At 45.1% G+C, this 15000-nt stretch overlaps 3 protein-coding genes across 5 annotated transcripts in view; 2 read left to right on the top strand and 1 right to left on the bottom strand.

The window, feature by feature from the left end:
- Positions 1-4823, top strand: part of LOC135100145 (putative nuclease HARBI1) — a 32176-nt gene extending 27353 nt beyond the window's left edge. The window contains exon 2 of the mRNA XM_064003110.1: positions 3638-4823. Coding sequence (XP_063859180.1) covers positions 3638-4823 — 1186 coding nt within the window. The remainder of the gene's footprint in view (positions 1-3637) is intronic.
- The window catches only part of LOC135099841 (uncharacterized), a 106239-nt gene that overhangs the window by 29110 nt on the left and 62129 nt on the right, over positions 1-15000 (top strand). For all 3 annotated transcript variants that reach the window (XM_064002436.1, XM_064002437.1, XM_064002435.1), the window contains exon 2: positions 13557-15000. This exon is cut by the window's right edge and continues 88 nt beyond it. In XM_064002436.1, the coding sequence (XP_063858506.1) occupies positions 14110-15000 (891 nt within the window). In that variant the 5' untranslated portion in view covers positions 13557-14109. The remainder of the gene's footprint in view (positions 1-13556) is intronic.
- Positions 5412-8328, bottom strand: LOC135099840 (uncharacterized). Its single transcript, XM_064002434.1, has 2 exons — positions 6574-8328; positions 5412-6326 (listed from the first exon to the last, which is right to left on the bottom strand). Exons 1-2 carry the CDS (start codon positions 7156-7158, stop codon positions 5877-5879), a joined length of 1035 nt encoding a protein of 344 aa, XP_063858504.1. The 5' UTR covers positions 7159-8328; the 3' UTR covers positions 5412-5876.

Here is a 15000-nt window from a genome sequence, read left to right as displayed (position 1 = left end):
CTCCTCCTCCTCCTCCTCCTCCTCCTCCTCCTCCTCCTCCTCCTCCTCCTCCTCCTCCTCCATCTTCCCTATTCCTTTCTTCCTCCTTTATCATCCCTCTTTCCTTCCTCCTCTGCCTTCTTTATTCCTTTCCTCCTTTGCCTCTGTCTTCTCTATCCTCCTCTTCTATTCTCACTGTTCCCTTCCTCCTTCGCCTGTTTGTTCTCCTCTTCCTCCTCATTTATCTTCTCTGTTTCCTTCCTCCTTTGTCTTCCTGTTCCCTGCCTTCATCATCTCGTTGCCCTTTCTGTCATCATCCTCTGTTGTCGCTATTTCCTTCCTCCTCCATCCTTTCCTGTCATCCCTTTGTCTCTTTTCTTTCTCATTTTCCTACTTTATTTCTTCCTTCACCCTTTATTCCCTCCCTTTTAACCCTTTATTTTGTTCTTTTATCCTCTTGTCTTTGTTCGTACCTCCTCCTCCTCCTCCTCCTCCTCCTCCTCCTCCTCCTCCTCCTCCTCCTCCTCCTCCTCTTCCTCCTCAGCTTCGGTTATTCTCCAGTCTTCATTTTGTTCTCCCATTCTTTTTGTTCTTTGTCTGTTTTCATTTTTCTTATTACGTACCTTCTCTTCTTCATTACTCATCATCATCTCTCTCTCTCTCTCTCTCTCTCTCTCTCTCTCTCTCTCTCTCTCTCTCTCTCTCTCTCTCTCTCTCTCTCTCTCTCTCTCTCTCTCTCTCTTTATTCCTTTGGTTCTGTTTCTGTTTCTGTCCCGCTTATCTTCCTTTCCGCTTTCATTTCTCCTTTTGTTCTCTTTCTGTTATTATGTCTCTTTTCTTTGCCATCTTTACTTGTTTTTATTCATTCCTGCATCTATCCCTCTCTATCCTTCATTTTTTTTTTTTTTTTTATGTAGGAGCGACACTAGCTAAGGGAAACAAAAATCCAATAAAAGAAAAAAAGCCCACTGAGATGTCGGTCCCAGAATAGGGTCCAAAGCAGTAATAAAAAATTGAAGGATGTCTTGAAACCTCCCTCTTGAAGGAATTCAAGTCATAGGAAGTGGAAATACAGAACCAGGCAGGGAGTTCCAAAGTTTACCAAAGAACGGGATGAATGATTGAGAATACTCGTTTATTCTTGCGTTAGAGAGGTGGACAGAATAGGGGTGAGAGAAAGAAGAAAGTCTTGTGCAGCGAGGCCGCGGGAGGAGAGGAGGCATGCATTTAGCAAGATCAGAAGAGTAGTCAGCATAAAAATAGCGGTAGAAGACAACTAGAGATGCAACGCTGCGGCGATCAGAGAGAGGCTGAAGACAGCCAGTTAGAGGAAGGGAGTTGATGAGACGAAAAGCTTTTGATTCCACCCTGTCTAGAAGAGCGGTATGAATGGAAACCCCCCAGACATGTGAAGCATACTCCATACATGGACGGATAAGGCCCTTGTACAGAGTTAGCAGCTGGTTGGGGGTGGGAGGTGAGAAAAACTGGCGGAGACGTCTCAGAACGTCAAACTTAAAAGAAGCTGTTTTAGCTAGAGATGAGATGTGAAGTTTCCATTTCAGATTATAAGTAAAGGACAGACCGAGGATATTCAGTGTAGAAGAGGGGGACAGTTGTGTGTCATTGAAAAAGAGGGGATAGTTGTCTGGAAGGTTGTGTTGAGTTGATAGATAGAGGAATTGAGTTTTTGAGGCATTGAACAATACCAAGTTTGCTCTGCCCCAATCAGAAATTTTAAAAAGATCAGAAGTCAGGGGTTCTGTGACTTCCCTGCGTGAAATGTTTACTTCCTGAAGGGTTGGACGTCTATGAAAAGACGTGGAAAAGTGCAGGGTGGTATCATCAGCGTGGGAGTGGGTAGGTCAAGAAGTTTGGTTTAGAAGGTCATTGATGAATAATAAGAAGAGAGTGGGTGACAGGACAGAACCCTGAGGAACACCACTGTTAATAGATTTAGGAGAAGAACAGCGACCGTCTACCACAACAGCAATAGAACGGTCAGAAAGGAAACTTGAGATGAAGTTACAGAAAGAAGGATAGAAGCCGTAGGAGGGTAGTTTGGAAATCAAAGCTTTGTGCCAGACTCTATCAAAGGCTTTTGATATATCCAAGGCAACAGCAAAAGTTTCACCAAAATCTCTAAAAGAGGATGACCAAGACTCAGTAAGGAAAGCCAGAAGATCACCAGTAGAGCGGCCTTGACGGAACCCATACTGGCGATCAGATAGAAGGTTGTGAAGTGATAGATGTTTAAGAATCTTCCTGTTGAGGATAGATTCAAAAACTTTAGATAGGCAAGAAATTAAAGCAATAGGACGGTAGTTTGAGGGATTAGAACGGTCACCTTTTTTAGGAACAGGCTGAATGTAGGCAAACTTCCAGCAAGAAGGAAAGGTAGATGTTGACAGACAGACCTGAAAGAGTTTGAGTAGGCGAAGTGCAAGCACTGAGTCACAGTATCGGAGAACAATAGGAGGGACCCCATCAGGTCCATAAGCATTCCGAGGGTTTAGGCCAGTGAGGGCATGGAAAACATCATTGCGAAGAATTTTAATAGGTAGCATGAAGTAGTCAGAGAGTGTCTACTTCTCTGTTTTCCTTCTCATCTTCCTTCCTTCCCCGAAATGCTGTTTGTTCTATTTTTTTTTTTTTTTAGCCTCCTCCTCCTCCTCCTCCTCCTCCTCCTCCTCCTCCTCCTCCTCCTCTTGAGCGGCTGTGGGGACTGATAGCAGGGGTGTTCATTCCTTACCCAAGGGACAACATTATATATTAAGGGATGATGAGAGGCAGCTTCCGCGCCAGGGTGTCTGTGGTGGGAGGCGTGTGGTGGGTACCACAGGCCTTGCGGGTGAATTGCGACTGAATTACGCACGAAATTGGTAGGTATTCGCCAAATATATTCAGTATTCGTGATTCATGCTGAAATCAATTGCCCAACCTCCGCACATATTCCCAATGCATCCGCACTGGGTATTTCTTCCGCTCCCAGATTTTTTAAGTGCACAAAATTTTGGTTGCGGATGGGATTCGTAATACATTCGCAATACATACGCAATACATACGCAATACATACACAATCCATACGCAATACATCCACTGTTATTCGCTGTGTTCGGCCTTTATCCGCAACTCACGGGTAATTGCGTGTTGGTAGCGGAAGGGGAGCGTATGTATCGTGTATGTATACCGAATGTATAGCGTACCTAGCACATCCATACTACGAATTATAAGAATGCATTCCAAATACATTGCGTATAATTTGCGAACCAATAGCGATTGCATAACGGTAACCCAAGATTGTATATCTATATCTATCTATCTATCTATCTATCTATCTATCTATCTAGCTATATATATATATATATATATATATATATATATATATATATATATATATATATATATATATATATATATATATATATATATATATATATATATATATAAAGTGAGCCAGAACTGGACTCACGTCATTTGTCATCTGGTTCTGGAGGAGTATACACCTATATACCATAGACTCTCAAAGATGCCGTCTGATTGTTGCTTTCACCCAACAACATAACAGTAAAGTTGCACAACTCTTGCAAGTGCTCCACGAAAGAAGAAGACGAAAAAGACGGTCAAGATCGGTCTGTATCAGACCCTGGATTGGCAGAAGACTGGAGCTGGGGATCTACAGTAAGCTGATGGTAGAGCTGCGAAATGAGGATCCAAATTCCTTCCAGAACTTCATGAGGATGTCCCCAGCCATGTTTGATGAATTGCTAAACAGGCTAACTCCGGGACTCACCAGGCCAAGCACCAACTACAGAGCAAACTTGGAGCCTGGACTCAAGTTGGCAGTTACGCTGCGCCACTTGGCCTCTGGAACCAAATACAGGGACATGGCGTATGGCTGGAGGGTGCCACACAACACCATCAGCAAAGTTGTGAGAGAAGTCTGTCAGGCTATATTGGAGGAGTACCTGGATGAGCAGTTCACATGCCCTAGCACTGAAGAAGGATTGCGCCAACCCTCCAATGAATGGATGCAGAGATGGAACTTCCCCTACACCATTGGGGCCATCGATGGCAAGCATGTCGCATGCAAAGCTCCCCTCAGGACAGGCTCTGAATGCTACAACTATAAGAGCTTCTTCAGCATTATACTGTTGGCCATGGTCAGTTCAGACTATACGAGTAAGTTCCTGTGGGCAGCCGTGTCTGGGAATGGTTCAGCATCAGATGCCCATATGTTCAACCACAGTGAGCTGAAGGAAGGCCTTGAGAACGCCAACATCACGGGTTGGCCACGTCCTGACCCCCTGCCCAATAACACACAAGATGTTCCCTACTTCATCGTGGGTGATGACGCTTTCTCCCTGAGGACATACCTGATGAAGCCTTACAGCGCCAGGAACATGACCAGGGAGGAGCGCATCTACAACTACAGATTGTCAAGGGCCAGGAGAGTGGTGGAGAATGCCTTTGGCATTATGGTGAACAGGTTTCAGGTCATGCTCACTACCATGCAGCACTATGCAGATACAGGCAGGCCCATCGTGAAGGCATGCATGGTCCTCCACAACCTGATGCGCAGCTGCTATCCTGTGCTGCAGAACCAGCTGATTGATCGGCAGCTGCCAAGTGGAGAGATGGAGCCAGGAGCCTGGAGAAGGGGACAGAACCTGCAAGACACCGTGGACGTGCAAGCACCAAACAGGGATTTTCAAAGAAGGGAAGAAGCAGCGGAACCTACTGAAGCACTGGTGCAACTCCCCAGCTGGTGCCGTTCCATGGCAGGATGGGATGGTGGATGTATAAAAAGGAAATGTTTGGACTGTGTGGACATTGTGTACTGAATTTGTTTGGATTAGAAATTTGACAATTAATTTATTTTACTTGTGTCTTCTTTGTATTTACAAACATGTCTAGGAATGCTATATTTATCTTTTGTTCTGTATTGTAACTTGTATTTTTTGTGGAAATGTTTTTCTTGTGAAATATTGCAATAAATTGAAGTTCACTTTGTATGTTTTTCTATCCACATTTCAATAATCGTTTCTTATTCAGTATATTTTTCTATCAATATATAATATATAATATATTAGTTTCTTATATGAGTATAGTTTCTTAATTCATTATGGTTCATTATTCAATTATAGGTGGTAATAGCTTCTTAATTATTTAGTGATAGTTCATTATTCAATGATATGTGGTAATAGCTTCTTAATTATTCAGTGATAGTTCATTATTCAATGATATGTGGTAATAGCTTCTTAATTATTCAGTGATAGTTCATTATTCAATGATAGGTGGTAATAGCTTCTTAATTATTCAGTGATAGTTCATTATTCAATGATAGGTGGTAATAGCTTCTTAATTATCCTGTGAAAGTTTAATATCAGTTAGTAAATGGCCAAGGGACAAATAGAAATGAAACACAAAAATTGAAAAGGAAAAAATACATCTTTATTAATAAAATGAAATATAATTACAGCAGAAAATACATTTAAAATGGAAAAATGCATTTGCTGACACTACTCCAGTGCTCCATCTCCCCGGCGGGTGGCAAGTCTGGGTGTATTGAGGTTCCCAATGGATCTGAAGGAGCTATTGCCGACATCAGCTAAACCACTGAGGTTGATGCTCCTTAGCGTCATATTCAGCACGTCGTGGGCACTGGCCAGGGCTGAAGATACGGGGGTAGAGGCAACTCCTGGGGCACTGCTGGTAGATGGGGTGCTTGTCGACCGTGTCATCAGCGTGTACTGGGGCTGCGTCGACTCCTGGGTTGTCTGGAGGGAGGTGGTGCTGGGTGCCTGCTGAAAGGTTGGTGTTTGGAGGGGGTACTGCTGCTGCGAGTAGTTCTGGGGCTGGCTGAATGGGTACTGCAGTGGCTGTGAATACTGCCACTAGTGCTGCACGGGAGTTGCTGCAGGATGAGGAAGATTGTGGAGGAAAGACGTGAAATGCTTCATCACCACCTGGTACTGATCCCCGGGGAGTGTCCTCAAACTCTCTGACAGGTATGTGATGAAGGGCTCCCTGGGTCCCTGGTTACCCTTGTGCACTAGCTGAGACAGCAGTTCAGTGCTGACTTTCATGTTGTCCCGGATGTCCTTTAGCACTTCTTCCACCTCCATGGCAGTCCTCCTCGTGGTGCCGACAGCTGGGCGCTTGGGAGTCCTGAGCAGCTTGACAGCGCCCCTCTTAAGCTGGAAGAGAAGCTGGTCCTGCCCCGAATCGGGGTCTAGTGGCAGGCCAGCACCAGCAGCACCATCACCAGCAGGTCCATCACCAGCATCCGAGGCACCAACATCCGACAGCTGTCCTAGAGCGTCTGCCTCCACGTCCCGAGCAAGCTGAAAAGGGATGAATTCCTTGAGTTTACAAGAAGGCAAGGAAGATGAAGAAATTATGAAGAATAATTTGGAAAACATTACTAAGAATTATGACAAACAAGTTGGAAAGCATTACTAAAAAAGTTTTGAAAAATAACTTGGAAAACCTTACAAATATTTTCGAAAATATTGCTATAAACAATTATGATCTGTCATTTGGAAAATATTACTAACAATTATGAAAAGTAACTTTGAAAACATTACTCACCGGTTTTAGTGGCGCTGTGGACCGGTGCCGTAGCTGTCCCTCGTAGAAGCTGCACTTCTGCATGACGTACATCTCTCGGTCGGTCAGCTTCTTCGTCGCCTGCCCACTCTTGACTTTGTGCAGCTTCACGAACCAGGTGTGCATTCCCCTCCACCATCCCTGGATATGCTCAGTTGTAAGGCCAAATTCCTGCGCCTTCTTCTCCCACAGGCTCCTCTTCTTCTGGACGTCCTTGAATTGCATGTGCCCCTGGCGCCAGAGGAGCTCATTTTCCCTCAACCATTCCAGAAGATTGTCCTCCTGCTCTGGCGTCAGCTGGAAGTTCTTCCGGGGCTTCTTGGACTTGCAACTGCCCTTGCCAGTGGCTTGGGAGAGCTGGAAGGGAGGATCGTCAGGGGCGGAGTCTTCTTCCTGCTGGTCACCAGGCTCCTTGGCTGGAGGAGACTGGACTTCTGGGCCGTCCATGGCTGAAGGAGGCTCTTCACGGTCGTCGCTGCGTGAAGGAGACTCGTCTTCGGGAGATTCCCAGGCTGGAGAAGGCTGGTCCCTGGGTGGAGGTGGCTGGTCCCTGGCTGCAAGCTGCATGGCTGCTTGGTCCTGGGGGGGGGGCGGGCTCGTCCTCTGGAACTAGAGTTGCACGCTGCTTCTTCATTTTCTTGAGTGGCTTCAGAGTAGGGGCTGGGGTAGGAGCAACAGTTGACCCAAAATCCAAGGGCGTCGCCCTCTTCTTGATGGTGGACTTCTGGGACATCTCGGCTGGCTTCTTCTGTGGCATCTTGAGAGGTTAGGTGTACACAATCTTCCTTCCAAGCTGGTTGGCGTACTGGTTAGAAACGGAGCGCCCGTCCTGTTTTAACCTCCGCAACACAAACGCCGCACATGCGCAGTGCATCCGCCGTCTCCGGGATACATCCGCTCTACATCACCCATGCTTCCGCGACGCGTTCGCTATTCTGTCGCTTTGTTTGCAATGCGTCCGCTCTGCTTTCGCAATACATACGCAAAAAATACGCTATTTTTCCACATTGTATCCGTTTTATACCCGCAATACTCGCAATACATCCGGCCTGATATAACGGTATTTTTCACCCTCGGACGGCTTTCGCAATGCTTTTCGCTTTTGTTCGTAATACATCAGCGACACATTCTCAATACATACGGTTCATATCCGCACAGTATTGCGGAAAAAAGTGCATTTTTGCTGCGGTTGTTTGCGGACGGCTGGAACCCAGCAAAATTGGCATCCTCGATTCATTCGTATTTCATCCATAGTTCTGTGGGACAGGGCTATAAGGACAAGTGGGGGGCTGCTGCTTTGTTGATGGAAGTAGTGCGCCACAGCAACGGGATCATATGGCGCTGTGAAGGGCAAGAGGAGTAGAAGAACGATAACAAAAGCAGGAGATCAAGTATATGAAGGAGGAAGAGAATTATATGAGGAAAATGGAACAAAAGTAGGAGTTGGAGAACAGGAACAAGAACAAGAGTAGGAGGAGGAGGAGAGCAAAAATAGGAGAGGAAGAACAAGAACGATATCAGGATAGGAAGGACAACAACAAGAACAAGCATAGGAGGAGGAGAAGAACAACACAAAAGCAAGAGGAGGATGAGGAGAATTAGAACAAAAACACTAGGGAGGAGGAGGAGGAAGAGGATGAGAGATCAAGAGATATTAGATAACAATAACGACAACAACAACAACAACAACAACAACAACAACAACAACAACAACAATAATAATAATAATAATAATAATAATAATAATAATAATGATAACAGCAACAACAACAACAATAATGATAATAATAATAATAATAATAATAATAATAATAATAATAATAATAATAATAACATAATGATGATGATGATAATAATAATAATAATAATAATAATAATAACAACAACAACAGTATATGTATAAACACACACACACACACACACACGTATAAATAGAATAGAATGATAATTGCATGTCATCAGCTGTTTTCTTTTACGTGCTGGTGATGAATAGGAAGACGAGAGAGAGAGAGAGAGAGAGAGAGAGAGAGAGAGAGAGAGAGAGAGAGAGAGAGAGAGAGAGAGAGAGAGAGGTAAAAATAACGTCCAAAAACACACATACACAAGACAGACAAACAAAAACATCACAAAGAGAAGTAAAGGATATGAATGTAGAAAAAATAAGGCAAAAAGAAAAAAAAATCGTGTTTTGAATGCTGTAAAACTCGTAAACTTTCACAAGCCTGGTTATCTTTCTTGTCAGAGGGTTGAAAACAGGATGGAGGAAAAAGGAAGAGGAGGAGGAGGAGGAGGAAGAGGAGGAGGAGGAAGAGACGTGTTTACAGTTTATACAAGTTGATGGTATTATATAGAAGGAAAGATACAAGTAACACATAACAGGAAGAAAAATAGAGAAAAGAGATGAAAGTGTATAGGTGGTGCAGATGTGTGGGAGAGGAGGAGGAGGAGGAGGAAGAGGAGGAGGAGGTGAGAAAAAAAAATTCCATGGTCTGATGAAGGGAGTTTCCTGTGGTTGGTCATCTTGTGGTAGATATTTCAGTCGTCTCTCTCTCTCTCTCTCTCTCTCTCTCTCTCTCTCTCTCTCTCTCTCTCTCTCTCTCTCTCTCTCTCTCTCTCTCTCTCTCTCTCTCTCTCTCTCTCTCTCTCTCATAGTACGTTCCAAGCAATTAATCTTTGGAGTGTAACTATGTAGCTTATTCTTATTATTATTTCCTTGTTTTTTTTTTATCATTACTTTTTTTTGTTTGATTTATTGAGGAGCACCGTGTCTCCTCCAGTCCGAAACGAAACTGTGAATCTTTTTTGTTTTGTTTTATTTTATTTTATTTTATTTTATTTTTTATTTTTTTTGTATTATTGCCATGAAAAATCGTCCGTGCGTAAACTAAGTGTGCATTAAGGTTTGTGACAGACTTTTTCCCTTGTGTTCCCGTGTCAAGAGGTGAATGTTTGGGTGTAACACATTGATTCTTATTTTTTTTTTTTTTTTCCTCTCTTTTTTTTCTGAGTATATTAGCACCGAACTCTATTGTTTTCTTTCCTTTTCTATTGAATTTTGCTGCGAAAACAACTAATTTCTTGAAAGTTCTGAATGTAAAAGTGATTATCTAGTTTTTTTTTCTTTTTTTCATTCTCGCGTGTAGCATTATACTCATATGCTCTCTCTCTCTCTCTCTCTCTCTCTCTCTCTCTCTCTCTCTCTCTCTCTCTCTCTCTCTCTCTCCAGCTGGGTAATTGAATTTGAACCAGTGAACCGCTGAACGTGTCACTTTAGACTCCAAACCTTTCTTTCTTTCTTTAACTTCTTACATTCATCTGAACAAATTTATCTTTTCCAGACTCTTCCCTCCTTATTACATTCATCTAAATACACATTTCTTTCATTTCCTTTCCAAACTCTTCCTACTTTACGATATTCACGTACATACATACATTTCTTTTCCACTCCCTACTCTTACTTTATCATATTCACCTAAACACACATTCATCTTTACCAAACCCTTCCTTCTTTAACACCATCACACGGGTGACTCATTCCGCGAACCATTATCGTTACTTTAATTCTCTCTCTCTCTCTCTCTCTCTCTCTCTCTCTCTCTCTCTCTCTCTCTCTCTCTCTCTCTCGTTCGTCTTAATGAGTCAAAATGGTGGGAACCGGGCATTAAAGTGTCATTCATAGCCGAGACAGCGCTTCACTGTGTGTGTGTGTGTGTGTGTGTGTGTGTGTGTGTGTCAGGCGGTCAGGGTGAAGAGGGAACACTCATTGCCTTCCCGCCCTCAGTGACCGCCATGAGTGTTGATAAGCACCCTCATAAATACACACACACACACACACACACACACACACACACACACACACACAACACGACACATTATTACGCATCATCCCCCCCGTCTCTCTCTCTCTCTCTCTCTCTCTCTCTCTCTCTCTCTCTCTCTCTCTCTCTCTCTCTCTCTCTCTCTCTCTCTCTCTCTCTCTCTCTCTCTCTCTCTCTCTCATTTGTGTGCCCTTGACCAGTCTCCTTGAGCTGAATAAAACAAAAACGAAATAAAAGAAAGTAAAATTAACGAATAAACACAAAACAATAGGAAACGATAGGAGAAAAAAAAAGACCTGTCACCATTTACATCACAGCAGTCAGGACAAAGAAAGAAGCACACGTAGCCAGAGCAACAATAACAACAACAACACCACCAGGTAACACTAATGACAGCAACAATAACAACAACAACAGCCGAAGCAGTAGTAGTAGTGGAGAGCAAGTGTCAAAAGTTATTATCAGTAAGGGAAGCTGCACTATGTAATGTCTGATATGGCAACAACACTACACTACTGCACTGCTCCACCACCATCACCACTGCTATCACCACTAATCCTATCACCACCTAACGCCACCACCACCACCACACTACTAGCTAGCTAACACCACCACCATCACCACCACCAGGTCTGTCAGCTATCATCTCTATTTAGTCCTGTTTTCTTGAAAGAGGAGATGGGGAAAATTAATAAATAGCTAGTGACAGAGAGAAGAAACACCGCAAAGGAAGAAGGGAAGGAAAGAAAGAACAAAACAACAGAACAATGCTGGACATGAATAAGTTCTTGAAGTATTTATAAAAGTAAAGTCAGAATTGTTCTCTCAACACGACAGTTTTCGAAGGCCACTGATGACTGGTCTGGTTAAGTAAGGTTGGGTTAGGTTAGGTTAGGTCAGGTTGAGTTGGGTTAGGTTAGGTTAGGTTAGGTCAGGTCAGGTTGAGTTGGGTTAGGTTAGGTCAGGTCAGGTCAGGTTGAGTTGGGTTAGGTTAGGTTAGGTCAGGTTGAGTTGGGTTAGGTTAGATTAGGTTAGGTTGAGTTGGGTTAGGTTCGGTTAGGTTAGATTTGGTTAGGTTAGATTAGCTTAGGCTGGGTTTAGATCAGGTTGAATTAGGTTAGATCTGGTTAGGTTAGGTCAGGTTGGGTTAGATCAGGTTGAGTTGGGTTAGGTTGGGTTAGGTCAGGTCGAGTTGGGTTAGGTTGGGTTAGGTTAGGTTAGGTCAGGTTGGGTTAGGTCAGGTCAGGTGGAGTTGGGTTAGGTTGGGTTAAGTTAGGTTAAGTTAGGTTTTCTATTAATGATGTAGAATGCTTATTAATCGAGGCCTGTGTTCAAATTTCCTCTCACCACGACTTTTCAATGGCCACAGAGATGATTACTCAATTTCTCATAGTTGTTTTATTTTCTATTGATGATATAAATTTGTTATTCATCTATCACTGGAATCACGGTAGCAGCTTGAAAAAAAAAAAACACCCTGTCTTGTAGCTTCATTTAGGGCCTTGTTGAAAGTGGTGAGATAAGCCAGCAGTGTTTAAAATTACGCTCTCCTTTTTTAGATTTACGATAAGGAGTGTTTTCTCTCTTTCGTTGACTCGTGACATTTACTTTGTTGATAGCGAGGCTTCTTCTCTTCACTTGGCAACGTATTGTCACTTTTATAAACACACTGAGTCATTTTTCGGCATTCTTTATTTGTTTCATCTTTTTTTTTATTCTCTTTCTTAAGTGAGTCGTGTCATTTACATCGTTGGTGATAATAGATTTTGTACGAGTATTATTCACTTCTTGCCATGTAAACGCACTAAGTCATTTTCTGCAATTTCTGGATTTTTGTATCGATTTTTTTTTCTCAATCATGTCTTGTTATTTACGGAAAATATCATTGATCGTATATTTTTTATTATTATTATTTCTTGTTTTATTTATTTATTTTTTTTTTTACTTTTTTTTACGCCGCTTGCCAAGTTTTAAGATTCCCAGCCGTTGATCGAATATTGTTATCACGGCGCCTTAAATCAATCAGTTAGTCAATCAATCTTCATTTTCTCTTATCTTATGCAAGAGATTTACGAGATAGCTCTTCATATTCCAATTGCTACTCTCTCTCTCTCTCTCTCTCTCTCTCTCTCTCTCTCTCTCTCTCTCTCTCTCTCTCTCTCTCTCTCTCTCTCTCTCTCTCTCTCTCTCTCTCTCTCTCTCTCTCTCTCTTAAAGGGGAGTACCTGATGGAGGTTCCTGTGGTGCAGTACTGAACTTGCGTCCCTGAAGGTTGCTGGGGTCGATCCACTCACGGTAGCTTCAGGGGAAGAGGCAGCACTGTTGTGACCACACCCGGCGCTGTATGACCCCGATGCTGGAGGTCATCTAGTATCTTCTCTCGTAACCCTTTCACTGCTCTTTGGCACTCTTTTTCTGAATGGTAACCAGTCTGAGACATTTTTTTTTTCTTTGTTCTATAGCCACCTGTATTGCTTAATCTATTCTTTCCCATCCTCTTCTTTCTTGTAGAGGCTTATAAAAATTCACACATTGCGTCCAGTGCTGTGAATGGTTGAATATCGCAGTGACAGTGTTAATGTTTGTGACGGACGGTGGGACAGAGGGACACAGGCAGGCTGAAGTAGGCGTGGGCTTGCGGAGGTGACGCTCTTGATGTGATAGGAATAGCATGATTTTGTTGTCGTAGCTGTTGTTGTGGGTGATGGTGATAATGATGTTTTGGCTGTTGTTTGTGTTGTTTTTGTCGTCGTTGTTGTTGTTGTTGTTGTTACTGTAGTTGTTATGATGGTTCTTGTTGTTGCTGATTGTTGTTGTTGTTGTTGTTGTTGTTGTTGTTGTTGTTGTTGTTGTTATTATTATTATTATTATTATTATTATTATTATTATTATTATTATTATTATTATTATTATTATTATTATTACTACTACTACTACTACTACTACTACTACTACTACTACTACTACTACTACTACTACTATTAACCTAAACACTGGTGTAGCCGGTGGCTGCATGGTTCAGCTTGATTACACACGTGTTGTCATCTCTGCCATTGTTGATGTTGGCGGCGTGGTGTTGCTGCGTGTGGTGACGGCGGTGTGTTGCGTTGCTGAGCGAGGGCCTGTCACCGCCTCCTTCCTCCCTCAGAGCACCAAGTGATACCCACGCATGCGGTGCTGTTGGCCAGCAAGACGGAGGAAGGCTGTGTCGCCGTGGTGCGTGTCGCTGGGACCCTTGCCAGAAGCACTCACTGACATCGGGTTCCCGGAGGAGCAGCGTCATCGTAAACATTGAAGTGTCAGCGCCTCACATTGACTAGTCACTCGCCGGTGTAATTCCTTGCACACAACAGCAGGCCAAGGCGGAGCGTGCAGGCCCTGGTCCTTGAGGAGCGTCATGGTGAGCGTGGTGACCAGCATTTTGAGCCAAACTCTGTGGCGAGTAGTGGGCAATGATCCCCACACCCCTGGCCTCGGGGGTCGCCGCGCCCCCCGCGTGCACAAGCCCGTCATTCACAGTGGGCTGCAGCGCCACGCCTTCGCCTGCACCACTGATCACGTGAGCGAGGCAGGCGAGCGCTGCGAGGCGGCAGAGCCTGGCGCCTGGGTGCTGCTGGATCCTCTATCCCCAGCAGCGCTTCCCGCCCCTCCCGCCCCCTCTGCCCCCTCCCTCGTGAAGCTGTGTGCTTCCACCTACCAGGATGAGACCCACCAGGAGTGCAGGCGCCAGGCACCCACCAGCGACCAGCCCGCCTCGCGCCCCGCTCAGGAGAGTGGCGAGCCCACGTCGCCTGGCGTGGCGGTCCAGGAGAGCCAAGAAGCACAGCTCGATATCTCTGAGGACCGCTGCTGCTACTGGCCAGGGAGGGAGGGCCCTGTCACCCAGGATAGGGAAGAATACTCACCCCGGGATGACCCAGTATGACCGTGGAGTCGCAGTGACGGGCAGCGCAGCGGCAGCTGGCAGCGGCGCGGGCAACGTCAGGGCAGGTTTGGGACGGCGGCGTCAGTGTATCCAAAGCCACCACGTTGAGCAACCCTCGCGTACACCTCGCCGCCACTGCCCGCCCCTCCACGCTGTCCACACCATGGAGGGCCCCCCTCACTCCCACACGCCGTTCACCGCTGCCGCCCAGCCAGCCTTTGATCCCGTGTATGGGAGCCCGGCGGCCGCCGTCACCACATACAAAGAAGACATCAGAGACTTTGACATATACAAAATAACGCGGACAGGCGAAGAGGGGCAGTACCCGCGACTGCCCTCGCTGCCAACACAGTCTGACTCCGACACTGACGACGGCTTGGCTGGCACGCACAAGACTCTCAGACGAAGGAAACGTAGGAACCCCGAGTCCAGACTCGCCGGAAGCAAGAGACTGCACAGGGAGGAGCAGCAGACCGAGCACACCATGAGTGTGGAGCCCAACGCGGCCACGCTCCTCTCATCCGCACTCCACCAAAGCGCCACCACCACGCTCCCCGCCACACCCTCGCATCCGTCCCTCCCGCTCCCCTGCGCGTCCCCAGCGACCCAGGGACACTGCAGGGTGAGCGACGACAGGAGCGAAGGGGTTGTGAACGACGAATGCGAC

This window comes from Scylla paramamosain, chromosome 4 (assembly GCF_035594125.1).
Source record: "Scylla paramamosain isolate STU-SP2022 chromosome 4, ASM3559412v1, whole genome shotgun sequence".
NCBI classification, from domain to species: domain Eukaryota; kingdom Metazoa; phylum Arthropoda; class Malacostraca; order Decapoda; family Portunidae; genus Scylla; species Scylla paramamosain.
Note: the sequence above shows the minus strand (reverse complement) of the source record. Positions and strands in the feature narration are given on the sequence as shown.